This window comes from Sus scrofa, chromosome X (genome assembly GCF_054392235.1).
Source record: "Sus scrofa isolate SSC_HxYL_T2T_F1_AM1 chromosome X, Sscrofa_HxYL_maternal_Yorkshire_Landrace_v2.0, whole genome shotgun sequence".
NCBI classification, from domain to species: Eukaryota; Metazoa; Chordata; class Mammalia; order Artiodactyla; family Suidae; genus Sus; species Sus scrofa.
In genome coordinates this window covers 135,222,794-135,249,757 of record NC_139401.1, presented here as the reverse complement: position 1 = coordinate 135,249,757, position 26,964 = coordinate 135,222,794, and the positions used below count along the sequence as shown (strand labels likewise).

The following is a 26,964-nucleotide window of genomic DNA, read 5'->3' as shown; positions in this document are numbered from 1 at the left end:
TGCCGCGGGTGCGGCCCTAGAGAAGACAAAAATCATAATAAAAAGAATGCGGCTAGTATCCAGGGAGACGGGTCCAGGCGGCAGGGCTGGCCGCAGCTCTCCCGGTGCGCTGGGCGCTGCGCCCGGAGGCCCGAGGCGTTTCCCAGCGCGGCGTTTAGACGCCCCGCCATCCTCAGAGCGAGCGGGGAGCCTCCCTCTAGAAAGCAGGCGGCGAGGGCGTGTGTGTGGCAGGGCCGAGCCCGCTGGCCTGGTCGCCTTCCCGGTTCCCCGCCGGGCTCGTCTCTACCCCCACTTCTCTAAGAGGCACGTGGATTAACTCTGAAACAATTTCTCATCCTGCGCCCAGACCCACCCGCCCCTTCCGAGGCCTCAGAAAGCCGAGCGCGGGGCCCGAGCCTAGCCGCAGCCCTCAAAGCCGGGTCTGAGCCGAAACCTCGTGGGCGGGGCCGGGCCGGGCTCCTCCCCCTCAGCAGCACGCGACTGCGCGGGAGCGCGCGTCGGGGGCGGGGCCGGGCCGGGCCCCTCCCACCGGGGGCCCGGCCGCCCAGCCCGGCCGACAGCGGAGGTGGCGCCCGTGGGCCGGGCTCCCGCCCCGGGGCCGCCATTGCCAGGCTTCTCGGGCCGCGCAGCGCAGCTCCCTGGCCTCGCCGCGCCGAGCGGAGCGGAGCGGCCGGCCTGACGGGGCTGCCCCCGACCGAGCTCGCCTCCCCCCGCGGTCAGGCACGTCCCCGGCCGGCCCAACCCGCGCCGCCGGCCGCCAGACCCAGAGGGGCGGCCTGAGCTCGGGGCCTCCCACGGGAGGGGCCCGCGTCCGAGGGAACCACTTCGACTTCCCAGCCCTCGGAGCTCCCGTGGGCACGACCGTGAGCCGACAGGTTCCAGAGGCCCCTCCGGTCCCGGCAAGGCTTCTCTCCGCGTTCCCGAGGAGCCTGGTCAGGTAGTGGAATGAACAAGTCCTTGCAGCGATCGCGCAGAGGCCACAGCACGGGCCCATCCCAGACCCCCGCCCCAACCTGCTCTTCTTTTGTTGCCCCCCAGAGCGCTCTGTCCCCAAACACTGCACCTGCCGGCGGCCCCAACCCAGCGGGAGAAGTGGACATGAGGTTGGCAGGTGGGTGGCTTGCACAGTGAACGAGAGGGACTTGGCAAGGAGAGCTCCTGAAGGCCCGGGTGTCCAGGGAGTTCTGTGTCTGGACGGGTCGGGGCCGAGCCGCTGGGGGGGACCTAAGGTTGGGTTTTGGAAATGGAGGCCTCTGCAGAAACACTCATTCTATGACCTTGAGCAGATCTTTTCATCTCCGAGGAGTGCACCTCCCCAAGCTGTGCGATGAGTAAGATGGTCGTTTTCTCCCAACTGGGAGAGAGGCTCCAGGGAGTCTGGGGCTGGGTGGAGAGGCGGTGGTCTCAGAGGACAAGCTGGCCAAAGCGGTCCTGGGGTTGCATGTGACCCCAGTGGCAGCCCTGCTCATGCCCAGACAAGTAAGATGAGGGGCTCGAGGAGGGATGGGTTGGGAGCGGATTTCATAGCTGCTAAGGTTGCCGCCTTATGAATGTGACCCTAGGGAAGCCGGCCCGTGAGTAACTGGCTGGGAAGGTGTGGCCGCGAGAGTGGTCAGGGCTGGGGCAGGAAAATCGAGTCACTGCTCTGCCAGGTGAGGGTTAATCCAAGGCCGGGGGCAGAGGAGAGTGTCAGCAGTGAGGGGAGCCTGGGGCAGGAGCCTGGGAAAGGCCAGCTTTTCAGGGGACAGTGGAGGTGAACCAAGCCAGCAGGCAAGAAGGACGAGGCGTGTCTGGGTGGGGCCCCAGGGCGCCGTCCATCCACAAGCCAGCCCAGCAGGGTTTGAGCCGGAGGCTGCAGAGCCAACTGAGAGGTCGAGGAAGATCAGGGCCAACAGGTAACCCGGGGCGCTGACACCAAGAAGGTCCCAGGTGGCTTTAGCAACAAGCTGTGTTGGCGGCAGGGTTGAGGAGCCGTGCGTGGCGGAGGCCGGGGTGCACTGCCCTGGGTCGGAGACTAGGCTTGCAAAGAGCCAGCACAGAGGCCTCTGGAGGAGCCGGCAGGGCAGGGAGGCCAGTGGCTGGCTGGGGGCGTGATTCTGAAGGAGGCCTTTCCCTCTGCATTTTCTCAGGACGGGAGGTGGTGGAAATAGAGGGGAAAGAGGGAGACAAAAAGAAACCTGATCTCCAAGTCCATGAGTTTGTTTCGTTCCTGTAGATGGGTTCCTTTGTGCCATATATGAGATTCTATTTATAAGTGATATCATGCGGTATTTGTCTTCTCTTTCTGACTTACTTCACATAGTATGAGAGTCTCTCATTCCATCCATGTTGCTGCCAACGGCATTATTTTGTTCTTTTTTATGGCTGAGTAGTATTCCATTGTGTATATGTACCACATCTTCTGAATCCATTCATCTGTCGATGGGCATTTAGGTTGTTCCCATGTCTTGGATATTGTGAATAGTGCTGCAATGAACATACATGTGCATGTATCTTTTTTTTTTTATTACTCAATGGATTTATTACATGTGTAGTTGTACAATGATCATCACCACCCAATTTTATAACATCTCCATCCCAGACCCCCAGCATCCCCCCATCCCCCAACCTCTCTCCTTTCAAAGTCTGTGAGTCAGTATCTGTCCTGCAAAGAAGTTCCGTCTGTCCTTTTTTCAGATGCCACAGGTCAGTGAAAGCATTTGATGGTGGTGTCTCATAATCTGGCTGACTTCACTTCGCATGATCATTTCTAGGTCCATCCATGTTGCTAAAAATGCCAGTCTTTCGTTCCTTTTAATGGCTGAGTAATATTCCACTGTGTGTATGTACCACCTCTTCTCGATCCGCTCCTCTGTCAGTGGGCACTTGGGTTGTTTCCATGTCTTGGCTGTTGGAAAGAGTGCTGCAGTGGACACTGGAGTCCATGTGTCTTTGCGAGTCATGGTTTTCTCTGGATAGATGCCCAGGAGTGGGACTGCCGGATCCAATGGCGGACTTAGGCAACAGATTTCTGCTCGCCAAGGGAGAGGGGGAGGGAGTGGGATGGATTGGGAGTTTGGGGTTCGTAGATGCAAACTGTCGCACACCGAATGGAGAAGAGTGAGACCCTGCTGTTTGGCACAGGGAGCTGTATCCGATCTCTTGTAATGGGACATGAGGGAGGACAAAGTGAAACAAGTGTATATATATATATATGTGTGTGTGAATATAATATATACATATGACTGCATCACGTTGCTGTACAGCAGAAATGACAGAACACTGTAACTTAACTGTAATTAAAAAAAATCTTAAGTAAAAGACGAAAAAGTAACCCGAGCAGGGCGGAGAGCCCGGCGTCCAGCTCGCAGCAGCTGAAGGGAGGACCGGCTGGTCTCGGAGAGGAGGGACCTCCCCCATCTCTGCAGGAGACAAGGGGACGGGATGGGGGGACTCGAATCTCTTGGGGCCTCCAAGGCAGGAAGCGAGGGGTTGCCGGCCCGTGGGGGCGCGAGAGGCCCCTGGAGCAGGGCGTCCTGCAAGGCCCTGGGCGCCGGCCGGGGAGAACCGAGCCCAGAGCCTTGGCGTTGGACTTGGCGTTCCTCCTCCGACCGCCGGGAGCCCCGGTCCCTCTCGCCCCCGTGGGAGCCACAGGTCCCACCGTCCTGGTCTCCAGTCACTGCTTCCTAAGCGGCTGGGGGCCCTGGGGGGCCCTGGGGTCCCGCGAGCGCTCGCAGGCCTCTGAGGGGGCCTCGCCCGTGTCTGAACTGCCCCAGGCCCCCTCCGCATCGTGGTCCTGGTCCTCTCCGTGGGCCTCACCTGGATCCTGGTGAGCATCCTCTTCGGCAGGCCTGGCAGTGGCTTTCCCCGCATCCAGCAGCTTTTTGCCAGTGAGTGTCCCCCCTGGGAAGGTCCCCGGGGCGGCCGCGGGGGCTGCAGGCGGAGGCTCCGGGCCGGGGTGGGGGACGGGGGCCTGGGTGTTCTGTCTCTTCCTGGGGGGACACCTCTAGCCGCCCTCAGTCTGCCTCCTGGCGTCCGGCCGGGCCTTCCCGACCGCCCAGCGGCTTCGGCTGGAAGCCCCCATCCCGGCGCGTTCGAATTCTCTGTGCATTCAGAGTCAGTGGGGCCCGAGGGAGGGGCAGGGGGCTCACTTGGGGAGGACACCCTGGTTGCCCCCTGCTGGCTTCCTGCCAGGGTCTGAGATGGGGAGGGCATCCTACCCCTCACTACGGGTGAGCTTCACCCAGCGCTTTTGGCAATTCTGATTGACCCTTTGCCTGGAGCAGAGCGCTTGGTCTCTGAACGTCATTCAGCCTTGAGCAGGAATGGACATGCCAAGGTCAGCCCGGCTGAGCCGCTGGCCCCTCCCCTTGACTTCATGGTCCATGGCCAGGCGCCCTGCTGCAGCCACTGGGAAACCTCCGCACGAACTATAACGGAAACAACTTTCTGTACCCACAGGCCCGGAGAACTCAGTGACTGCAGGTAAGGCCCCTGTCACCGCCCCGCTCCTCCCCTGTGCCCGGCCCTCTTCCCACTTTTGTGACCCCCTGCCTGTCCCCAGGCCTCCAGAGTGGCCATCAAAGGCCGCTGGAGCTGCTTGCAAGCTGTGAACCTAGAAAACAAGTTCCCTGCTTCCAGAATACGCTGGCGGGACGAGCACAGGCCACACATCCCCGTTCCCAAAGGGAGAACCAGGAAGCTGTGAGGGTCGTGTCGGCCCCAAGCAAGTCCAAAGCCCAGCCGAGCAGACACTGGTAGATTCCAAAGCATGAGAGGAATCCCGGGCCTTTTTTGGGGCGGTTGGCAGGCTCTGGAATGCAGGGGACGGTCCTACCCTCCCTCTGGGCCCCTGCCACCTCTGGCCTCTGCAGCCCCTGCCCTGCCCCTTTTACTGGGTCGTTCAGTCCCGGGTGATATCCAGGGCGCAAAAACCTTGGAACCTTGTCGATCGCCTGTGCAAATTCATGGGGGTCTAAGCTGTAGGACAGGAGGGCCCCCAGATCTTTCCTGGAGAACCTCATCTCTCTGTCCTGACTTCTGCAGCGTGGCTGAGCGGGTCCATGAGCACATATGCCTGCACTCTTTGTGCCCGCACTCTTTGTGTTCTCCCCGGGGACTGCTTTCTCGGCTCTTGCAGTATCATTAGGCTGAGAATTTTCCAGATCTTCAAGTTCGGGTTCCTTCATGCTTAATAAATCCTTTCTTTTCTTTATTTTTTGGTCTTTTTAGGGCCGCACCCGCGGCATATGGAGGTTCCCAGGCTGGGGGTCCAATCGGAGCTGCAGCTGGCAGCCTGCACCACAGCCACAGCCATGTGGGATCCGAGCCGCATCTGCGACCTACACCCCAGCTCACGGCAACGCCGGATCCTTAACCCACTGAGCGAGGCCGGGGATGGAACCTGCGTCCTCATGGACACTGGTCAGACTCATTTCCGTGGCGCCACGACGGGAGCTCCTTAATAAGTCCTTTCTCAGGTTACCTCCCTTCCCTCACGTGTTACCATGAGCAGCGAGGAGAAGCCACAGACCAAAGCCTCCAGACTTTGCTTGGAAATCTCCTCAGCTAAATCCCCACGTTCAGCATTCACAAGTCCTGCCTTCCACAAAACACTAGAACATGTTTTGGCCACGTTCTTGGCCACTTTCTGACGAGGACTGCAGTGTCCCATCGCATGTCCCCCGCTTCCGGCTGGGAGCTCCCCAGAAGCACCTTCAGCCTTCACGTTTCTAGCAGCATCCTAGGCGCGATGATGCATGTGTCCCCCGAGACAGCAGCGGCTCTCTCTCCTGCTCGGCGCTCCTTTCTGAGCCCTCCCCAGAAGCACCTACAGCGTCCGCATGTCTCTCAACAGTCTCCTCAAGCCAACCTAGGCCTCTTCTAATACGCGCCTCAAAATCCTCCAACCTCTACCCATTATCCGGATCCAAAGCCATTTCCACATTCTTAGGGACTTGTTACAGCAGCACCCCACTTCCTGGTATCAAAATCTGTATCAGGGAGTGCCGTGGTGGCTCAGCGAGTAAAGAACCCGGCTAGTATCCTTGGGGATGTGGGTTCAATCCCAGGCCTTGCTCAGTGGGGTTAAGGATCTGGTGCATCTGTGGCTGTGGCATATTCAGCCCCTAGCCTGGGAACTTCCATATGCTGCAGGTGCAGCACTAAAAAAAATGAAGTAAAATTAAAAGCAAATTATGACTATTTAAAAAGAAAAACAAACGTATTATCAGTTTCCCGCCTTGGCCATAACAAACTGGCACAAGCTGCGCGGCTTAAACAAGGAACATGTATCCGCTGACGGTTCAGGAAGCTGGAAGTGTGACATCCACAGGTGCCAGAAGCCTGCACACACTCTAAAGGCTCCAGGGGAGGGCCCTTCCTGCCTCTTGCAGCTCTGGTGGCCCCAGGTGTCGCTTGGCTTGTGGCCACCCCCTCCCATCTCTACCTGTGGCTCCTCCTCCGAGTCTGTCTCCTCTTCTGTCTTCTAAGGACACGTGTCGTTAGACCCTGTTCCAGGATGATCTCATCTTAACACGTCCTCAGTGACCCTCTTTCCGAATAGGGTCACATTCTGAGGTCCTGGGCATTAGGATGTGAGTGCGCCTTTCGTGGGGACACAGCTCACCCTGTAACAGAGACCATGCTCCCCCCTGCCCCGCCTCTGCCTCTGTCCCCGGGGATCCAGTGCTCTCCACGGGGGGGGCAGGGGGGGCCTCCCTCCCCGCCTGCGCCCTGTTTCTGGCGGGGCCAGCCTGGGCCGGCCCTCCTGCCTCCTTCCTCTTCTCCCGCCAGTGGCAGAAAAGCCTCCCTGGGCTTCCTGTCACCTTGCCCTGAAGCCGGCCCCAGCGGAGTGCCAAGCATCTATGGAAGAGGCCCGGGTCAGCCTGAGCCATGTCCCCTCCCCCTCCAGTCCCCTGGTCTGTGGTCACTCCTTCCTCTCCCTGGGCGGGTCCTGACCTCCTACGCTCAGATCTCCCGCACCCCAGAGCCAGGCCCATGGGTCACCCCTCCTGTCCCCACCCAGAGCCACGGGCCAGGAAGTACAAGTGCGGCCTGCCCCAGCCATGTCCTGAGGAGCACCTGGCCTTCCGCATGGTCAGCGGGGCTGCCAACGTCATTGGACCCAAGATCTGCCTGGAGGACAAGATGTGAGCTCCCTGGCGGGGCTGGGATGGGGAGGGCATGGGGTTCCGGGAGCTGGGCGAGGCAGAGCGGGCCGCTGGAGGGCGCTGTGCTCCCGCCAGGCTCATGAGCAGTGTCAAGGACAACGTGGGCCGTGGACTGAACGTCGCCCTGGTGAACGGTGAGTCCCCACCTCCTTCCGCGCCCCCGCTCCTCCAGGAACTCCGGGGGTGGGGGGGGATGCTGGCAAGGGGTCTGTGCGAGCTGAGGTCTCCCCAGAGGGGCGACCCAATGGACAAGAGTGTCCCGGGGAGCCCCTCAGGGCCTCAGATGCCGGGCAGAAGCTCCCCAACCTTGCGTGGCTCTCGGCAGCACCGTCCCTTCCTCCCTCTCGCCCAGGGGTAAGCGGAGAGCTCATTGAGGCCCGCGCCTTCGACATGTGGGCAGGCGGTGAGTGCGGCCCCGAAGGCGGCACTTCTCCCGAAGCGTGGCTCCCTCCGTCCGCGGGCCGGGGAGGGACAGCTGGACGGTCACGGGTCCCACGCTGGCCGCTCAGACCCGCTGTCCCTCCCGTCACGCAGCGGCCCTGATCGCGATGTCATTTCCTCGTTGGGAGAACAGGGCGGGTGGGGAAGGGGCGTCAGGGGTGCCTGATGTTCCTCGGTGAGTGGGACCTGTCCCCCCAGATGTCAACGACCTGCTGAAGTTTATTCGGCCGCTGCATGAAGGCACCCTGGTGTTTGTGGCCTCCTACGACGACCCCGCCACTAAGTAAGTTCTCGTCGAGGCCAGCCTCAGCCTCGCCCCGCCGCCGCGCCCGCTCACGTGCCTCCCTTCTGTGCGGCAGGATGAACGAAGAGACCAGGAAGCTGTTCAGTGACCTGGGCAGCAAGAACGTCAAGGACCTGGCCTTCCGGGACAGCTGGGTGTTTGTGGGGGCCAAGGGTGTGCAGAACAAGAGCCCCTTTGAGCAGGTATGGGCAGGGCCCGGCCCAGGGCAGCGTGCGCGCCCCTCCCGCCTGCATCCTCTGAGGCCCCCTTCTGTTCACGCCACAGCCTTCCCCGAGTGCTGCCCGGCTCCCTGCCCCCTTGGCGGCCCTGGCCCCTCGCTGTCTGTACAGGGAGGGCCGTAACGCCCATCGCCCCGTCTCAGGGATTTCACCCTAAAGAAGGCGAAGCTTTCACATGGGCAGCACTCGCAGCTAAGAAGCCACCCTCCCGTACGTCTTCAAGATGATCGGTCCTGGGAGTTCCCTGGTGGTCTAGTGGTTAGGATTTGGCACTTTCACCGCCACAGCCTGGCTTCAGTCTCTGGCCTGGGAACTGAGATCCCACATGAAGCCGCTGCAGGCCACAGCCAGAGAGAAAAAAGATGCTCGGTCCTGTCTGATCCCCTGACACCCAGAACCCCAGTTTGCACTCACGCCCTTCTCTCTGGCCAACTGTTCCTCCGAGGCCACACGTGTCAGGCTGTGTGCACGTGGCTGGTGAGCCCCCGGTGTTGTCCTCGTTCTCTGGAGCTTCCCAGCCCAGTTAACACCACGGTGCCCCCCAAGCCCTGCTCCCCGCAGCAGGACAAGGCAAACAAGGCAGTGGTTTCTGGAAGGCCCTGGCTGCCGAAAGCCCACCCTCCCCGCCCCCTCTGGCCTTGCTCTTCCCGCAGCTTCCAGCGTGGCTCCCCTCGGGCGGGGACACGCTCCCTCTTGACCGCCCAGTGTGTGCCTGGCCCACTCAGCCTCCCCGTGTCGCCTGTGGGGGGCAGGCTGGGACAGAGGGAACGATGCCCTGAGAGGACATGCTTGCTTGACACCAGCACAGGGGGTGGAGGGCTCTGTCTGTCCCCTATGCCCGAGGGCTGAGGCCGTGCCCTCCCGCTCCTGCCGCCCCGCAGCACGTGAAGAACAGCAGGCACACCAATAAGTACGAAGGCTGGCCCGAGGCGCTCGAGATGGAGGGCTGCATCCCGCGAAGGACCACAGCCAGCTAGCGACCGAGCCCGGGACAGCACGAGGGACGCAGCGTGTGCCCAGCCCGGGGAGGCCTGAGCCCACGCCCGGCCAGGAGCGTTCTCTTGCCCCGACACGTGGGGGCGCCAAGGCGGTGACCAGCGACCAGGCCCTGAGCTGTCGTGAGGGTGCACGGCCGCCGACCCTGTCGCGCCTGGTCAGGGGGCCCCAGGGACCCGTCCCCTTTTCCTAAAGCTGTCCCCCTGGTCAGCTCCGACCCAAGTCCCCAGCTCCTGCAGCCCCAAGCCTGGGAGCAGCCGCCTGGCAGCTTGGAGCCCTTCTAGCACCTCACCAGCCCAGAGTGGGTTCGCTCTTTCCGTGTGACTCGTGATGAGCCACACCTGGCGGCTCCGTCGGACATCTGCTGCCTCCAGCCTTGCTCCCCGCACAGAGGAGCGGCCACTTTGGAGCCGGGCCTGTCGGGTGGGGAGGCGGCGAGTCTGATCACAGTCACTAGCACGGTGGGTGGCAGCTCCTGCAGTTTGTCCGAGGGCCTGCTTTCTAGACGACCTCTCAATAAACTGGTGGCTCCAGTGGAATGAAGTGCATTCAGTGGGGAGTCGGTGGTGGTGCCATGGGGTGGGACATGTCCCAGAAGCCCAGCCGACCCGCCCCCACACCCTTCGCAGGCCACCTTTGTGTCCAGCCCTGCCACCCACCGGCCCCTCCGAGGCTGAGATGTGACTTGGGCGGTGGGCAGGGGGCTCCCAGGCTGGCACCCTGTAGTCTTGCTCGGGAAAGCTGGTCTTGACCTTTGGGGCTGTGGGAAACTCACTGAGCCCCTTGGATACAGCTCAGGCCTGCACAGATGGGCCAGGGGTTAGAAGCGGCCCAGGTGCCTCCCTCAACAGCAAGTGCGTCCCCCCAGCACTCAAATGCAGATGCCTTTGAAGTCCGGGCCGGTCACATGCGCTGCTTGGCCGTTCTCGCAAATGACAGTTATGTTTCCCTGCGTTGGGTGAGAAGCAGCCAGAAACTGAAGGGTTTGCTGGAAAAGCACATGGGAGCGCAGACATGGTCTAGGGTCAGATGACGGAGACTTGGTGGTTCGGACTTCCTAGATGGGGGGGGGGGGGCTGGCACACTGCCAGGCAGCTCGGGCCATGGTAGGGGTGATGGGTTTACGAGTCCCTCCTCCAGGGGTTAAGTACTGCCAGAGCGCGAACAGAGCATCAAGAAATGACAGTATGTGAGGAGGGGGCAGAAGGGGGGGGCGGGACAGCCCAGGAGCAAAGGCCGTGCCACTGATACCGTGAGCCCAGAGGGCCAGGAAGCAGACGTGAGGAGGGCCCAGGTTATTGCCTGGGAGTCGGTGATCTGAGAAGCTGAAACCCATGACCCTGAACCAAAAGCTTTATGTATCTTCATTGGCTAATAGACTTTGTTTTTTAGGATCACAGCAAAGTTGAGCAGAAAGTACAGTTCCCAGGAGTTCCCATCGTGGAATCAGAGCTATAGCTGCTGGCCTACACCACAGCCACAGCAACACCGGATCCTTAACCCACTGAGGGAGGCCAGGGATCGAACCCACATCCTCATGGATACTAGTCAGATTTGTTTCCGCTGAGCCATGACGGGAACTCCTAAAATGCATTTAAATAAGTCAAAATTTAAAATATGTTTTTGGAGTTCCTTAGTGGCCTGTTGATTCGGCATTGTCATTGTGGTGTGGATTTGATCCTTGGCCCGGGATATCTGCATGCCTCAGGTGCAGCAAAAAAAATATGTGTGTGTGTGTGTGTATGAAATGTTTTTATTTACATTATGAATTATTATTTGAAAATTACATAAAATAAAGGTGCTCTGGGGTCTTTTTGGACATTCTCAACTTTGTGCTTTAGGCACCTCCTGGGTGTAAGTACTTGCAACTTTGGGCACCACTGGCCTCCATCACAGCCCAGACAAGAGGTTCTTCCAGAGCAGTGGGTGGCCACTGTCCCGCCGCCTGAGTGACTGCAGTTGCCCAGCAGCCTTTGGAAACATGCAAATCCCCTTCGATTCTACACTTGCTTACTCTCTTCTCGCAGCCATGTTCTACACCCTCACTGCCTTTGTGTCCTTCCTCACACCATCTGTTTACAGCCTTTTCCGTGAAGCCTCCAGACCTTCTTGGTGGCCCCAAATAGTTTTGACACAGCGTGGAATAGGCACTCGGTCAATGCTTCAACGAAGGAAGGTGGAACCAGGCCGAGCTTGGGTTCCGGAGTCCAGGTCGGATGGACCCAGCCCTCGGGCCACAGGGCTGGGTGCCCAGAGCAGGAATTGGGGCGAAACCCTGAACCCAGGCTCCTGCCACCAGCAACAGCCCCCGGGCATCCCAGCCCGGCTAACGGCTAAACCCATGCCCCACCGCCCCCAGAGGTCGCAGCGTGTTTGGGAATGACTGGGGTGCCCACCCAAAGCGAGTCGCCCCGGCGGCGACCACAGACGACTGAGACCCGAGGCTCGGCTGCCACATGAGACCACGCCCAGTTCCCACCAACCGCGCCCCGGAAGATGGCTGGGCCGGCGCGCGCACGCAACCCCGTCGCTTCCAGATACGTCACATCCGGTCGGGACCCGCCCCGGCTTCGGGAGGTGAGGGGGCCGCCGCGGGGTAGGCGGGGCGGGCGCGCGGGGCGGGGCTTCGTCGGGCTGGGGGCGGGGCCCCAGAGGGCCGAGCTCGCGGGCGTCCGCCGGCCCGGCAGGCGCCGGGGCCGAGCTTCGCGGCCGCGGAGGCAGGTGAGAGCCTCGGGCCGGGAAGGGCGGGCGGAAGGCGGATTCTGCTCCCGGCCGGGCTCCGTGTTCGCCCGCTCGGGCGGCCGGGCCCCGCGGGGAAGGGCCACCGCCGCGCGTCCGTGAGGCCTGGCGTGGCCGCGGGGCTTGGGAGTGGCTTGAGGGACCCCGGGACCGGCCGGGCGGGTCGCCGGCCTGCCGGCTTCGGGGCGGCAGCGTGCTCCTCCCTCGCTCCCTCCTCGGTTCTTGCCTGAGCCCTGATCGCGCCCGGAAAACTTCTGGACTCCCAGGTAGGGAGGAGCCCCGGCTGCGCACTGCCAGCTGCCCTGCCACCGAACACTCGGCCCGTGTAGAAAAAGCGGCCGGCCTGGGGTTCTCTCCCCTGCCTTGGGGTGCATCTCCTCAGACTCTCCAGCGCCTCAAGCAGAAACGTTGGGGATCTGGGCCAGACCCTTCACGCAGTGACTCAGTGACTCAAAACGGCCAGCCGTACTGGAAGGACAGGGTGGATGGCCCTTAGTCTCCTCTCCCTTCTGCACTTGTTCCCACCCGCCCGGCGCCTCAGCCCCGGGCGCCTTCGTCTTTTCCCGTGACTCCCTCCACTTTACTTCTCCTACTCCCTGTGGTTCTCGCGCCTCCCTCTGCGGCGGTGGGTCGCAAGGCTGGATCAAGGCCTCCAGGGTAAGTGACCCAGACTCCAAACCGGGCGAGGCCATGGCCTCCCAGGGTGGTAGACGGGGACTTCCTCAGGGATGAGCCTTTTGCTCGAGCGGCCCTCCACCACCTACTTCCCTGCTGCCCAGTCGCGGCTGAGGGGTGCGGCCGGGGCCCAGCCCGGGTAGGATCTAGAGCAGCAGGGGCCTCTCCCAAGACCAGGAGGGCACAGGGCATGAGTCAGTCAACACTTGTGATGAAAAATCACTGTGTCCTCATCCTGGTTGCCCCAGTTCCTGCAGGTGATGTGACAATAGGGTGCTGGCTGCCCACATTGCGAAGTGAAAGGAGACGAGGCTCCTCCTTGCCCCGAGGCACTAGAAACACTTGGGGTCTCACGGGGAGTTCCAGGCACGGGTAGGGGCACAAATGGGCGTGAGGAGGGGTCCCCGGACCCTGAGCAGAGGCTCTCAGATGTGGCACAGCGGCTCTGGGACTGCCCGGGGAGCGGGAGCTCTGGCAGAAGGAGGAAACTTCTCGGTGGACCTGTGGCCCTAGCCGATCGATCCCTTCCTGTTGCCCCTTCCAGCAGCTTCCCTGAGGAGAGGGGACTCGCGCCCTCGGGGAACCTCCCCATCTCCAGTCTCAGCAGGTGGCATAGGCCAGAGAGCCAAGTGTGGCAGCGCCATTCACGACCACGTGTCGCTGGTGGGCACCGTCCCACTGCCCACACCACCCCGCCTGCTGCTCTCTGCCTGGAAGATGACGCTCAGACGCCCTAACTCCCTCCCATCAGGCCTGTCTGTCAGCCCAGGGCAGTCTTGCTGAGATGTCACCCCGGTTGTGGTACTGCTGTGCCACAGCTGCGTCGTCAGGCAGATGGAGAACAGGCTAATGGTGGCAGGATTGGGGCTGGCTCTCCCATTTCCCTTGGTATCAGGGCATCTCTGAATGGTCACTGCTGGGCAAACCCAGGGAAGGCAGCACACAGCAGCAGCTGAACGGGAACGCTTACCTGTAGGCAGGCCCCCTGGGGGCGGGATGGGGCGCTGGAGGCAGTCGTGACCGGGGAGGGGACAGCCAGTGGCACTAGGTGCTCCCTCCCCCTCCCGAGCTCGCGGCAGGGGCCCTGCTGAGCCTCCCAGCAGTGGGCTTCCAGATGCCCATGCTGCCGGGCCAACAGCGGCTGGCCCTCACCAGCCACCTCCCTATCCCTTCTGTCCACAGGTAGAGCTCTACCATCCAGAAAGGCGGCACAGGGCCAGGCCTCGCCCATGGACCCTGCCCAGGACCACCTGCCAGCACCAGCGGGGCCGCGCTCCTGAGCCACCGGGGGCCTGGGCTCACTCTCCTTCCAGAGGAGCCATGGTGTCTAGGAGGGGCAGGGGCAGCCCCCTGTGGTGGCCTGGCCCGGGAGGGGGCGGTGGTCACACGGGCCCCGCAGGCGTGCTCGGGGCTGCCCTGCTGCTCGCCAGCCTGCCGTGGGGGGCCCAGGGAACAGCCGGTGCCCACCCCAGCGCGGCTCTGGGCCGGGCCGTGCCTCTGGCCAGGGGCCGCTACTTGAGCATCGGCGACGGCTCCGTGATGGAGTTTGAGTTCCCAGAGGAGAGCGAGGGCATCATCGTGATCTCAAGCCAGTACCCGGGCCGGGGCAACGGCACGGGGCCCGGCCCCGCGCTCCAGGTCACCTCCCTGGACACAGAGGTGCTGGCCATCAAGAATGTGAGTGCCATCACGTGGGGCGGGGGGGGGGGCTTCGTGGTGAGCATCCACTCAGGCCTGCCTGGCCTGGCCCCCCTCTACATCCAGCTCGTGGACCCCCACGAGGCCCCGCCCAAACTGATCGAGGAGCGGAGAGATTTCCGCATCAAGGTCTCGCCCGCCGAAGACCCCCCCGCCACCCTCGGCGCCGGCCTGGCTCACTTCTCGGAGAACCCCATCCTCTACCTGCTCCTGCCTCTCATCTTTGTCAACAAGTGCTCATTCGGGTGCAAAGTGGAGCTCGAGGTTCTGAAGGGGCTGCTGCAGAGCCCCCAGCCCATGCTGCTGGGCCTCCTGGGCCAGTTTCTGGTCATGCCCTTCTATGCTTTTCTGATGGCTAAGGTCTTCATGCTGCCCAAGGCCCTGGCTCTGGGCCTCATCCTCACCTGCTCGTCGCCCGGCGGCGGGGGGAGCTACCTCTTCAGCCTCCTCCTTGGAGGGGATGTCACCCTGGCCATCTCCATGACTTTCATCTCAACAGTGGCGGCCACCGGTTTCCTGCCGCTGTCCTCGGCCGTCTACAGCCGCCTGCTCAGCATCCACGAAACACTCCACGTGCCCATTTCCAAGATCCTGGGGACCCTGCTGTTCATCGCCATCCCCATAGCAGCAGGCGTGGTGATCAAGTCCAAGCTCCCCAAGTTCTCGCAGCTGCTGCTGCAGGTCATCAAGCCCTTCAGCTTTGTGCTGCTCCTGGGCGGCCTCTTCCTGGCCTACCGCATGGGGGTCTTCATCCTGGCAGGCGTCCGGCTGCCCATCGTGCTGGTGGGCCTCACGGTGCCCCTGGTGGGCCTCCTGGTGGGCTACTGCCTGGCCACGTGCCTGAAGCTCCCGGTGGCCCAGCGGCGGACAGTCAGCATTGAGGTTGGGGTGCAAAACAGCCTGCTGGCCTTAGCCATGCTGCAGCTGTCTCTCCGCCGCCTTCAAGCCGACTACGCCTCCCAGGCCCCCTTCATCGTGGCCCTGAGTGGCACCTCCGAGATGCTGGCCTTAGTCATCGGCCACTTCATCTATAGCAGCGTGTGCACAGTTCCCTGAGGCCCCTCGGGCCAGCTTTTGCCACCCCTAACCCAGCCTCCGCCCACTTGTCCCCACAGTTCTTGTGTACCAAAGGCCTTTAGTTCTCATGCACTATGCACTCAGAAAAATCCAGGCTTATTTTTTTTACTGGTTTTTTATTCTCCAGCTTTCAGTGCCAAAGAGGCCATGCTGAGTTAGGTAGGTGGGCACTGCCCAGAAAATATATTTCAATAAAAGAGAGAAGCAAGCTCGGGTCCCTTCCAGTCTTTGCCCTTTGAGGCCGGCCGGTGGGGCAAGGACGGATGCGGCTGGGTCGCTGGGTCGGCGGGGAAGGGGCGGAGGCCGGCTGGCTAACAGACTTTCGGCCCTCGGTCCCCACGCATCCCCTCCGAGGGGCGGGCCCCTCGCTTCTAGAAGGAGCAGCGGGCAGACGAGCGCCTGGCTCCCCCGCCTGCTTGCTCCCCAGCTCAGCTGGTCTGCCGCGGGCAGCGGGAGACGAGCAGGACCGGGCCAAGCCCCCTGCGGCCTCGCGCCGCAGGAGCAGAGAGCCGACCGGCTCCCACGCCTCCGAGGCCCGGCTCCGCGACTCGCGCCGCCGCCGCCGCCACATCCCGGCCGCCCGCGTGCGGCGGCGGCGGCGGCGGCGGGGCGGGGCGTTGTGGGGGCGGGGCCGGGCGGGGCGGCGGCGGGCGCGCCCCTCGCGCGGCTTCCGGCGGCGGCGGGCGGTTCCGGCGCGCGCCCGGGGCGGCGGCGCGCGGCAGGGGGCGGTTGGGGTGCGCGCCGGCCGGAGTGGACGCCGCCGCGGCCGCCATGCAGCTGACGGTGAAGGCGCTCCAGGGCCGCGAGTGCAGCCTGCAGGTACGGCGGCCGGGCCCCCGGCTCGCTGGGTCAGCCCCCGGGCGCCGGGGCCGGCGGCGCCGGGGAGGCCGGGAGGGCTGCCCGGGGCCGAGGCCGCCGCCTCACCCCCTGCCTTCCATCCTTGGCCCGGCCAGGTGTCGGAGGACGAGCTGGTGTCCACGCTGAAACATCTGGTCTCCGAGAAGCTAAACGTCCCCGTGCGCCAGCAGCGGCTGCTGTTCAAGGGCAAGGCCCTAGCAGGTAACCGGGGAGCCCCGCGGGAAGTCGGGGCCGAGCCTGCGCAGCGGTGCGGCGGATGGGGCTCTGGCCGCTGGAGCGCCGGGGAGGTGGCCTCCTCAGCCAGGTGTCGCAGCGCCCCCGCCTGGCCTCGCTGAGGCCATCCCCACCCTTGCGGGCGACACCTCCATCCCTCTCTCTCGGGCAGATGGGAAAAGACTCTCCGATTACAGCGTTGGGCCCAATTCCAAGCTCAACCTAGTGGTCAAACCGCTGGAGAAGGTGTTGCTGGAAGAAAGCGCGGCCCGGAGACTGGCTGAGGCCCCGCCCCCGCCCCCAGCCGCCTGGCAGCTGGTCTCCAAGGTCTTGGGCCGCCACTTCAGCGCTGCAGATGCCAGCAGAGTCCTGGATCAACTGCAGAGGGTGAGAAGGGTCGCCCGCCGCCGCCGCCGCCGCCGCCGCCGCCGGCCCCCGCCTCAATCACAGGGTCGTCCCGCCGCGCGCCCCTGAATCCTCCCGGCCTCTCTCCTCAGGATTACGAGCGGTCCCTGAGCCGGCTGACCCTGGATGACATCGAGCGCTTGGCTAGCCGCTTCCTGCACCCCGAAGTGACTGAAGCTATGGAGAAGGGGTTCTCCAAGTAGGATTCTCGGAGTGTGGGGAGGAGCCTGGCCAGGCCACAAGCTGCATGTAGCATTAAATGTGTTCTCATGTTGCAATTTGGCTCATAACAGTAGCTGGCGGGTACCGGGTACCTGCACCTGGCTCTCGGTAGGTGCCCGGCACCGCTCAAAGCCCTTGCCCTGGGTTTGCTCCCACACTTTGCACAGAAGGTGAGACAGCCAAGGCTCCTAGCGGTGTCCTAGGGGAGCCAGAATCTGAGTGCAGCCAGCTTCTAGAAGTGCCTCAGGGTGAGGAGGAGAAAGGCGTTGTTTTAGAAGGGTTCTGAGGGGCGCGGGGGGGGGGGGGCGCATTTCCCGTTTAGCCCACTGGGCAGGAGCCCGCTAGCCGCACTTTTCCAGGCCCGAAAGGGGAGGCATCGGGTGCCTGCTGCCCAGAGGCCAAGTGACACAGGCCCAGGCCCCCCAGCTGCTGCCAGCAGTACGCAGCTGACGAAGGAGGAGCAGGCTGGGGAGTCTGTGCTGTGACCTTAGGCAAGTCCCTGTGCCACGTTGGTCCCCAGCCATTGACTCCACGCGGCAAGGAGAGTCAGCCAGTCAGCTTCCTTGACCCCCCAGCTGCAGCGAGCCTCCCCCTTGTGTCCCCGAAACCAGCTGAGGCCAAAAGCTGAGCAATGGCCAAGTACGGCCCAGAGGAGCGGTGTCCTGGGCACCCCCTCTGCTTGTCTGCTCCTGGCCGCGGGCAGTTCTTGACCCTTAGAGATGACAGGTGACTGGTCCCCAGGCCCTGCACTCACCCGCAGCTCGGAAGTGGCCCCTACCTCTGCACGCACGGGGACGTCGCTGGGCACGCCACTCGCTGGCTGAGTGGGCAGCCCGGGCGGCAGGGACGGGAGGGGCCTGGGGTGCGGGCACAGGGACCGTCCAGGCGCCTGCTCGGCGGAGGGGCCCTGGGCCGGCTGAGGCTTGAAGGAAGCCACCCTCCTGGGGTAAACGCTGGGTCCCCGGGCTGGGAAGACAGACAGAGGCCCTCGGGCCGGAGGTTTTGACGAGCAGGGGGAAGGCCCCGGCCCCACCAGGAGCTGGGAACGCCGGGGGCTGGGGCCCCCTTAGGAGCTGGGGTGCTCTGGCAGCTCACGTGACACCCACCAAAGCTCTGTCCCTTTTCCTTCAGGAAACTTAAGTCGACATTGTCGTTGCACTAGAGGGGAGGGCGAGACTGATCTGAAGGGGACTGTGTTAGCGCCGCTGCTCGTGGTCCCCAATAAACCATAAGGGACGGGGGTTCGAACAATAAAGGAGACACTAGTTTACGAGGCTGAGGAGTCCAGGGGTGTTGGCAGCAGAGAAGCAATTTCCCCAAATACCCAGTGTGTCTTCCTACCTCCCTCTGCTCTGCAGCGTCTGCTTCATCCCAGGCCTCTGCCTCAGGATCAGGAGATGGTTGCCTACAGCTGCCACCACATCCCTCGATCACAGCCAGCAAGGAGCACCTTCGCGGCCTGTAGTGTAGCCTCTTCCTCAGATGCCCCAGCAAATAAACGCTGTCCTTTCAGACCGAACTGGGTCGCGCCTCCATCATTTGGGCTGGGCTCGGGTGGGCTGTGGAGGGAGAGGGAGCTTCTCCCAGACCAGGCCTCCGCCAGGGCCGACTGGCAGGCGCAGGGCAGAGGCGGTGCAGACGCCCCGGAGATGGCGGTTGAGTCCCTGGTGCCTGCCAGCCCCTCCCATCTCGGGGAGACAGAGTCATCTGGTGCTTAGCAGCCATCCGCTGGGCAGTGGGACACAGGGGTCAGGACGTCGGCGGGGAGATGGGAGGGGCGCCTTCGGGGTGTAGGGTGGGAGCCCCGCTGGCAGAACCGACCGGGGTGCAGACCGTCTGAAGCCGCAGCTCTGGGCAGCCTTCTGTGACCAGGAGTGGCCCGTGGACAGGACAGCCTGGACACTAAGCACGGCCTGTGGCGTGAGGGGACCCCACCAACTGCACATGCCCTAGAGGCCAAGGAGTGTCCCCAAGCGTAAGGCCACAGGAAGGCCCCTCCAGCACGGGTGGGGGCACCAATTGCCGTGCCCCCCCCCAACATAGACACGCGTATTACCTTTCCTGCCGGCCTCCCAATCATACTTTCCTTCCAAAAGGCTGAAGGGCTTTTCGGATGCACAAATTGTTCGAGCTTTGGTTGTTTCCGGTTGGCTCCTGTGTCCCTTTGACATGCCTCTCCCTTCTGCCTTTCAAGCATGTCCTTACCTTCTGGTACCACGAGGTGCTCCCGACACAGTGTGTGCTTTTTCCTGCCCCAGACCTGGACTCATCCATTTATCCGAGGAGCTCTGGTTCCTTTGGTTTTGGGTACAGGGTGTGCTCATTAATGCTGGGGTGTCATTGCTTCTAGGCTACTTCACTGGACAAAACTAGGAACTGTATATACTCGGGGGCGGGTGCCCCTGGCAATGGAAGTTCCAGGGCCAGGGATCGAACCAGAGCCACAGAAGTGACATACCTGAATCCTTAAGCGCTAGCTCACCAGAGTTGCAGGAAATGTGTGTGTGTGTGTGTGTGTGTGTGTGTGTGTGTGTGTGTGTGTGTGTGTGTGTTGTCTTTTTGCCTTGTCTAATCGGAGCTGTAGCCGCTGGCCTACACCACAGCCACAGCAACGCCAGATCCAAGCCACGTCTTCGATGCACACCAATGCCGGATCCTTAATCTACTGAGCAAGGCCAGGGATTGAACCCGTAACCTCATGGTTCCTAGTCGGATTCGTTAACCACTGAGCCACGACGGGAACTCCGGGAAATATGTTTTTTAAGAGTTCATACTGCAACCCCTGGAGTTCCCATTGTGGCTCAGCAAAAATGAACCCAACTAGTGTCCACGAGGATGCAGGTTTGACCCTTAGCCCCGCCCAGTGGGTTGAGCATCCGGCGTTGCTGTGAGCTGTGGTGTAGGTCGCAGACGTGGCGCAGATCCCGCGTGGCTGTGGCTGTGGCGTAGGCCGGCGGCTGCAGCTCTGATTCAACCTCTAGCCTGGGAACTTTCATAGGCTGTGGGTATGGCCCTAACAACCAAAAAAAAAAGCTTATGGTGCAACCCCAATTCCAATCCAGCAGCATGGGATGCGTCTTTCTCACCTTCCCTCATTCCACAGAAATATTCCTGACAACATCCGTACATCAATATATTCACTCATTTCCTCTACCAGAGAGAGTCTGCCCAAAGTACAGTCAAAAGAGCTTCACAGTCGCCTCGGCATTCTCTCTGCCAACAACAAACCGAAAATAAAGCCAATTCTGTCTGTCCTTAGAGTATATCCCGTGAAAGGCACACAGTCAGAAGACTGAGTTTAAAAGGTACCTGATAAAGAGGAGAGAGGGAGGGAGAGAGAAAGGAATTCTCCGTGTGACTCAGTAGGTTAGGGATCTCGCGTTGTCACTGCTGTGGTGCGGGTTTGATCCCTAGCCCTAGAACTTCTGCATGGTGTAGATGCAGCCAACGAGGAAAAAAAAAAGGTATCTGACTTCTTTTGTCTCTGTCTGTGGTTCTGCTATCAATTAGATATGCAGTTAGGCTCATCTACTCAATTGGTTTTTTGGTTTTTGTTTTAGTGCAGCACCTGTGGCAAAGGGAAGTTCCGTGGATACTAGCCAGGCTCCTAAATCGCTGAGCTACAGTGGGAACTCCCTCAATTGTTTTTATCCAATTTTAGCATTTGACTTTTTCACTCTTTCAAACATGTTGTTTGTCTTTTTGCCTTTTCTGGGGCCGCTCCCACCACAGCATATGGAGGTTCCCAGGCTAGGGGTCGAATCGGAGCTGTAGCCGCCGGCCTGCACCACAGCCACAGCAACGCGGGCTCCGAGCCGCATCTGCGACCTACACCACAGCTCACGGCAACGCCGGATCCCCAACCCTCTGAGCGAGGCCAGGAATCGAACCCTCAACCTCATGGTTCCTAGTGGGATTCGTTAACCACTGAGCCACGACGGGAACTCCCCAAACATGTTTTTGGATATATAAAATATTTACATGGTTCAAAGTCAAAACGACACAAAAAGTTATATTACAAGAAATGCAATCACCCTTATAGGTGCTCATTTTCAGTAGTTTCGGGGTTCTCCATCCTGTGTTTCTTCTTCTTTTCAATAAGCATGTGTGGGTGGGGGTGGGGGTGTTCTTTGCACTTTGCTTTTTTCACATAACGATATATTCCAGAAATCATTTCATTTTTCATTAGAGGTTTTCATTCTTTCTCAGTGCTGTTGAGGAAAAGTGTGTAAATGTACCGTTGTTGATTTCACCCAGTCTGCACTGAGAGACAAGTGCTCCTGTCCAATGGCTTCTCTCCACCCCATTAGGTTGCGGGGAGTAACTTTGTGCACACATTGTTTCACACCGAGGAGTAACTAACAGTGATGGAATGTTGTAGTTAATACTGTTTCATCCAACAAGCAACAAACCACCTAGGGCATAAACTGCCGGGAGAAGTTCCCAGAGACAATACAGGAACAGCGGAGGAGGGTCCAAAAGGACAGCCTCGGATTATTAGAAATGTAGCAAAGGACATTGTGATGAAGGGTGCCTGGGCATGGCAATACGTCAGATGGGTGATCCCGAAGGCCTCTCAGAGGTGACACCGGGGCCAAGATACTAATGACCAGAAGGAAGCAGTCCTAGGAAAGTCTGGGTACAGCGTTTGCCAAATAGGAAGAGGAAGTGCAAAGAGCAGGAGTAGAGAATGCCCTAGAGGCTGCACAGAGCAAGGAAGCAGGCAGCTGCAGGTGGAGGAGCTGGGAGCCAGGGCACACAGGGCTTTTATCAGCTACAGCAAGGAGTTTGGCTTGGATTCCAAGGGCAGCAGGATATTGTTTCAGGATTTCAAGCAGGGACCTGATAGGATTTATATTAAAAATTAAGAACCGAAGAAATAAATAAATAATAAAAATGGAGTTCCCAGCACGGCGCAGTGGTTAACGAATCTGACAAGGAACCATGAGGTTGCGGGTTCGGTCCCTGCCCTTGCTCAGTGGGTTAACGATCCGGCGTTGCCGTGAGCTGTGGTGTAGGTTGCAGACGCGGCTCGGATCCCGCGTTGCTGTGGCTCTGGCGTAGGCCGGTGGCTACAGCTCCGATTCAACCCCTAGCCTGGGAACCTCCATATGCCGTGGGAGCGGCCCAAGAAATGGCAAAAAGACAAAAAAAAAAAAAAAAAAAAAAGAATTTCACGTTACTTTGAAAACATTTAGTTTTAAAGCCGCACCCCTAGCACATGGAGGTTCCCAGGCCAGGGGTCGGATCGGAGCTGTAGCCGCCGGCCTGCACCCCAGCCTCAGCCACGCGGGATCCGAGCCGCGTCTGTGACCTACACCACAGCTCAGGGCAACGCCGGATCCGTCACCCACTGAGCGAGGCCAGGGGTCGAATCTGGATACTAGTCGGGTTCATTACCACTGAGCTACGACGGGAACTCCCTTAAAAACTTACTTTTGATTAAAAATGTGTCTCCAGTTTAAAAAAGAGTATAAAATCACTGTCAAAAACTTGCAGGAAAACAGAAAAAGGAAGTTGAAATCGCGTCACACAGCGTGCGCGGGGCCGGGATTTCGGAGGGAGGCTCGGCTTCTCCGCGGCCAGTCGCGTCCGGTCCGGTTGACACCCCCGCGGGAGGCAACGGTCCGGAACCGACCACGCACGGCCCGCGGCCCCGGCGGGGCCGGTTTGCGCAGGCGCGCGGGGCGGAGCCGGCGCGGGGGGCGGGGCTTCGCGAGGGGGCCCGAGCTTCTCAGCCGCCGGGGCGAGCGCGGCCGCGAAAGCCGCGGCCCGAGGGCGGGGCGAGGGCGGAGCGCGGCGGCCATGCAGGCGGCGGACGCAGCCGCCGGCGCGAGCGGCGCGGCGGGCGGCTCCGAGGGCCCAGGCCGCAGGGGTGCCCCTGGCGGCCGGGGCCGCCCCCGCGGCGCGGGCGCTGCTGCCGTAGCCGCCGCGGGCGTTCCGCCTGTGGCGCCGGCCCAGCGCACTTCGGAAGAGGGCGGAGACCCCGCGTCCGCAGCCAAAAGGCCACGGAGCCGAGCACACGTCTTGTATCCTGCCCGAGGGGACGGCGGGGAACGGGCTGCGGCCGCCCGCCGTGGGAGGGGGGAGCGACGAGGAGACGGAGGAGTCGGGGGGCGGAGAGGCGAGGCGGAGGCCGCGGCCGCCGGGAGCGGTTATAGGGCCACGCCGGGTCTGGAGGGGCTGGAAGCGGTGCCGAAGGCGACGAGCCTGGTCAGGGCGGCCTGAGACCCGGCCCACAGCACCAACTCCACAGCCTTAACCGACTTTCCATCAGCGCCCTAAGCGTGCCGTTCCCGTCCTCCTGGGAGGCAGAGATCGCCCGCGGCTCGCTGGCCCCAGATGCTGAGCCCCACCGAGGGGCGGTTGGGAAGGAGCTCACAGTGAGCGGCAGCGACCTGGCCGTGTAAGTGCTGGAAGGGGCGGGTCGGGAGTGGCAGCAGGTGGGCGGGCCCAGGTCCCCCGAGGGGCGCTCTACTGGCGACTCCCCAGACGCTCAAGGACCGGGAGGGAGCGGACGCGCTGCCCTGCGCCCACCTCTAATGCAGATCGCAACGGCTGGGGAGCGATGGAGGCGCCGAGCTAGGGACTGGAGGCGCCGCCGCCGCCGCCTGCCTGATTGTCACTTCCCTCACTTTCAGCCACTGGAGAGCTGACGATTCCCGCCTCCTCCGAATTTCCATCGTAAACTTTCTTGACCAGCTTTCCCTGGTGATTCGGACCATGCAGCGCTTTGGGCCCCCTGTTAGCCGCTAAGCCAGGGCTGGGGAGAGGGGCCAAGGTCTGCCCTGTGTCCCTTCCCAGACAGTGCAGCCCTCCTGGGGCAGCGATTCCTGCCAGAATTGCCACTTTATTATGGGGGCTTCATCTTTTGCCCGTACTGGCCCTTGCGCACTCAGGATCCGCTTATTTGGTTGGTGCTTAAATGTTTCGTAACCACAGAAAATAAAATCGAGCTTCGAGGCTACGTCTGAGTTTATCTTCAGCTGTAGCACCTCCGTTGTCCTCAGGTTAGAGAGGAGGTTCTGGGACTCAGACAGTCACGTGCTACAAGGTCATTGAAGATAATTTAAGAGATGGGAGAGGAGGAATTCCCATCATGGCCCAGTGGAAACAAATCCGACTAGGAACCATGAAGCTTAGGGTTCGATCCCTGGCCTCGCTTAGTGGGTTAAGGATCCGGCGTTGCCGTGAGCTGTGGGGTAGGTCACAGACGCGGCTCAGATGTGGCGTGGCTGTGGCTGTGGTGTAGGCTGGCAGCTGTAGCTCCGATCGGACCCCTAGCCTGGGAACCTCCAGATGCCATGCAGCCCCAAAAAGACAAAAAGAGATGGAAGAGGATGGGGGCCGTCTTTCATCCAGGATTAACTACTGTCAACATTTTGGAGTATTTTCTTAGGGTTATAGTCACGTTTATATAGTAAACATAACTGTAATATATAATATTTCAAAGTTTAGCAACAATGACAACAAACCCCAGTGAAATACCAAGACATTTCCATTAAAATAGAAACGAGAATCCTATCATCTTTTTTTTTTTTTTTTTTTTTGTCTTTCTAGGGCCGCACCCATGGCATATGGAGGTTCCCAGGCTAGGGGTGCAATCACAGCTGTAGCCGCCGGCCTACACCACAGCCATAGCAATGCAGGATCCAAGCTACATCTTCAACCTATACCACAGTTCGATGCAACGTTGGATCCTTAACCCACCGAGTGAGGCCAGGGATCAAACCTGAGTCCTCATGGATTCTAGTCAGGTGTGTTAACTGCTGAGCCACAATGGGGAACTCCCTTTTTTTTTTATTTTAAATGCTGTCTTCAAGAGTCTAGGTAATGCAATAAGAAAAATAAACAGAACTAATATAAACATCAGAAAATATGTAAATTGGGAGTTCCCGTTGTGGCGCAGTGGTTAACGAATCCGACTAGGAACCATGAGGTTTCGGGTTCGGTCCCTGCCCTTGCTCAGCGGGTTAACGATCTGGCGTTGCCGTGAGCTGTGGTGTAGGTTGCAGACGCGGCTCGGATCCCGAGTTGCTGTGGCTCTGGCGTAGGCCAGTGGCTACAGCTCTGATTCGACCCCTAGCCTGGGAATCTCCATATGCTGCGGGAGCGGCCCAAGAAATAGCAAAAAGACAAAAAAACAAAAACAAAAACAAACAAACAAAAAGAAAATATGTAAATTGGCATTATCTCAAATACTGTGATTTATACTGTGACAGTAGATGCAATCTCAACACAGCGGCATTAGTGAGAGAGGCTTGCTGATGCTGCTGGTAAGGAAAAGAATATAGGAGTTTCCTACGGGGGTACGATGGGATCGGCAGCATCGCTGCAGCACTGGGACGCAGGTTCGTTCAATCCCCAGCTCCTCACAGTGGGTTAAGGATCTGCCTTTGCCTCAGCTTGGCATGGGTCACGACTGTGGTTTGGTTCTGATCCCTGGCCTGGCAACTCCATATGCCATTGGGGTGGCCAAAAAAGAAAAGAATGTGGAATAAAAAATAAATAATTTAAAAACTTGTTGAATGAACATATAAAGGATACATTACTGAACACTTAAGTTATTTGAAAATTTAGCCATATTATAGGTAATGAATCAGTGGAATGCTTATATAGGTGTTTGGGGTTTTCTTGTTGTTTTGTTTTGTTTTGTTTTGTTTTTTGCTTTTTAGGGCCACACCTGAGGCATAAGGAGGTTCCCAGGCTGGAGGTCAAATCGGAGATGCAGCTGCCGGCCTACACCACAGCTCACGGCAAGGCCAGATCCTTAACCCACTGAGTGAGGCCAGGGATCAAACCTGAATCCTTGGGGATACTAGTCGGGTTCTTAACCGCCTGAGCCGCAACAGGAACTCCCTGGAATGCCTGTATATAAATCTTTGCATAAATGATTGTTTCCTTAAGATAGATGACAAGAGGTAGAATTGGTTAGACATTTAAAGCTCTCAGTGTGTGCAGGAGCTCTCCAGCAGATGCCCCCTCCCGCCAGGATGCTGGTTTCCCACATCCTGGTCACCACCGGGTCTCTTTGGTCAAAATTTTTCTTTTAATTTTATTGGAGAATAGTTGACTTACGATGTTGTATTTTTTTCAACTTTTTTAAAACTTGTGTTTTGGGGGGTGGGGGCACATCTGCGACACATGGAGGTTCCCAGGCTAAGGGTTGAATCGGAGCTCCAGCTCCCAGCCTCCACCACAGCCACAGCAACGCAGGATCCGAGCTGCATCTGCGACCTACTCCACGGCTCCTGTCAATGCCGGATCCTTAACCTACTAAGGCCAGGGATCGAACCCGCCACCTCACGGTTCCTAGTGGGATGCGTTTCCGCTGTGCCACAGCAGGAACTCCTAAAAACTTGTCTTGTATGACAAGAGCAAACAACCCAGAAACACTCGAATAGCTTTGTGACTGTCTGACTTTGTGTCAGATCAGCAAAGAAAAATGCCTGGGACAAGAGTTTAGTTAGAAGGAGTATCTGCCTGCAAAAGCTGTTGTATCTGAAGCCTTTTGCTAAACACGTATCCAAGCGGCTCTTTTGCAGATGCCGTCGGATGTTTGCCATTGGCGGTCATGTTTTCTCAGGAGAAAGACATGATGCCTTTGTGTTCCCGGATGTCGTTTCTGAGCTTTGTTCTGTGATGCGGTTAGAGGGCTGGGGGCTTTTGAGCCTCTGTGACCATTGCTCCGTGGGACCGGAGCGGCCTTCGGTGTGGGCGGTCTTCTTCTCCCTCACTGTTGAGCCAAGACCCTCTGAGCCCCCTGCCCGATGCCCCCCGGGTTCCGGCCGGTGGGGGCAGCCCCCAGGCCCTTCCCGCTTGAGCGCTGCGCCCAGCTGCCTTTCAGGCCCCGGGGCGGCCCTTCCCGGCCTCGCGCAGCTTCCTCACCCACCCGGCTGCTCACTGCTCTGCTGCGGACTCGACGCCAGCCAGGACCCCCGCCCCAGCCGGTCCAGCGGCCTCCGCT

At 60.3% G+C, this 26,964-nt stretch overlaps 4 protein-coding genes across 14 annotated transcripts; all 4 read left to right on the top strand.

The window, feature by feature from the left end:
* The first annotated feature begins 542 nt into the window (after window positions 1-542).
* Window positions 543-9,649, top strand: FAM3A (FAM3 metabolism regulating signaling molecule A). Of its 3 annotated transcripts, XM_003360509.5 has the most exons (10): window positions 543-937; window positions 1,039-1,111; window positions 3,756-3,869; window positions 4,441-4,464; window positions 7,007-7,130; window positions 7,227-7,285; window positions 7,504-7,554; window positions 7,791-7,875; window positions 7,952-8,078; window positions 8,996-9,649. In XM_003360509.5, the coding sequence occupies exons 2-10, from the start codon at window positions 1,099-1,101 to the stop codon at window positions 9,089-9,091; spliced, it is 693 nt and encodes a 230-aa protein (XP_003360557.2). In that variant the 5' UTR covers window positions 543-937; window positions 1,039-1,098; the 3' UTR covers window positions 9,092-9,649. The 3 variants fall into 3 exon arrangements, with proteins under 3 accessions (XP_003360557.2, XP_084863692.1, XP_005674108.2); XM_085007566.1 differs by lacking the exon at window positions 3,756-3,869; XM_005674051.4 differs by lacking the exon at window positions 7,504-7,554.
* Window positions 9,650-11,654: 2,005 nt separating this feature from the next.
* SLC10A3 (solute carrier family 10 member 3) lies at window positions 11,655-15,507 on the top strand. Of its 8 annotated transcripts, none has more exons than XM_013986576.3 (3): window positions 11,655-11,687; window positions 13,707-14,201; window positions 14,289-15,507. In XM_013986576.3, exons 2-3 carry the CDS (start codon window positions 13,845-13,847, stop codon window positions 15,276-15,278), a joined length of 1,347 nt encoding a protein of 448 aa, XP_013842030.1. In that variant the 5' UTR covers window positions 11,655-11,687; window positions 13,707-13,844; the 3' UTR covers window positions 15,279-15,507. The 8 variants fall into 8 exon arrangements, with proteins under 8 accessions (XP_013842030.1, XP_020936404.1, XP_013842031.1 ...); XM_013986577.3 differs by lacking the exon at window positions 11,655-11,687 and adding an exon at window positions 11,733-11,831; XM_085007562.1 differs by lacking the exon at window positions 11,655-11,687 and adding an exon at window positions 11,733-12,115.
* A 486-nt stretch (window positions 15,508-15,993) lies between these two features.
* On the top strand, window positions 15,994-18,516 carry UBL4A (ubiquitin like 4A). Of its 2 annotated transcripts, none has more exons than XR_014835200.1 (5): window positions 15,994-16,118; window positions 16,253-16,358; window positions 16,543-16,757; window positions 16,868-17,105; window positions 18,356-18,516. XR_014835200.1 is itself a non-coding variant. In XM_003360512.5 (5 exons), the coding sequence occupies exons 1-5, from the start codon at window positions 16,071-16,073 to the stop codon at window positions 18,465-18,467; spliced, it is 588 nt and encodes a 195-aa protein (XP_003360560.1). In that variant the 5' UTR covers window positions 15,994-16,070; the 3' UTR covers window positions 18,468-18,516. The 2 variants fall into 2 exon arrangements, 1 of the variants encoding a protein (XP_003360560.1); XM_003360512.5 differs by having other exon boundaries at window positions 16,868-16,974.
* A 4,258-nt stretch (window positions 18,517-22,774) lies between these two features.
* On the top strand, window positions 22,775-23,964 carry LAGE3 (L antigen family member 3). The gene is given in 3 exon segments (NM_001435331.1): window positions 22,775-23,026; window positions 23,275-23,403; window positions 23,639-23,964. Coding segments are annotated over 3 exon segments (468 nt in total). The 5' UTR covers window positions 22,775-22,802; the 3' UTR covers window positions 23,754-23,964.
* The last annotated feature ends 3,000 nt before the right edge of the window (window positions 23,965-26,964 follow it).

Bases quoted from the DNA above. Each gene is read 5' to 3' on its own strand.
- UBL4A (XM_003360512.5), top strand. From the start codon at position 16,071: ATGCAGCTGACGGTGAAGGCGCTCCAGGGCCGCGAGTGCAGCCTGCAG. The intron at 16,359-16,542 runs GTAACCGGGGAG...TCTCTCGGGCAG, and splicing joins CAAGGGCAAGGCCCTAGCAG to ATGGGAAAAGACTCTCCGAT. The intron at 16,758-16,867 runs GTGAGAAGGGTC...CTCTCTCCTCAG, and splicing joins TCCTGGATCAACTGCAGAGG to GATTACGAGCGGTCCCTGAG.
- SLC10A3 (XM_021080745.2), top strand. From the start codon at position 13,845: ATGGTGTCTAGGAGGGGCAGGGGCAGCCCCCTGTGGTGGCCTGGCCCG.
- FAM3A (XM_003360509.5), top strand. The intron at 7,286-7,503 runs GTGAGTCCCCAC...CCTCTCGCCCAG, and splicing joins GAACGTCGCCCTGGTGAACG to GGGTAAGCGGAGAGCTCATT. The intron at 7,876-7,951 runs GTAAGTTCTCGT...TCTGTGCGGCAG, and splicing joins TACGACGACCCCGCCACTAA to GATGAACGAAGAGACCAGGA.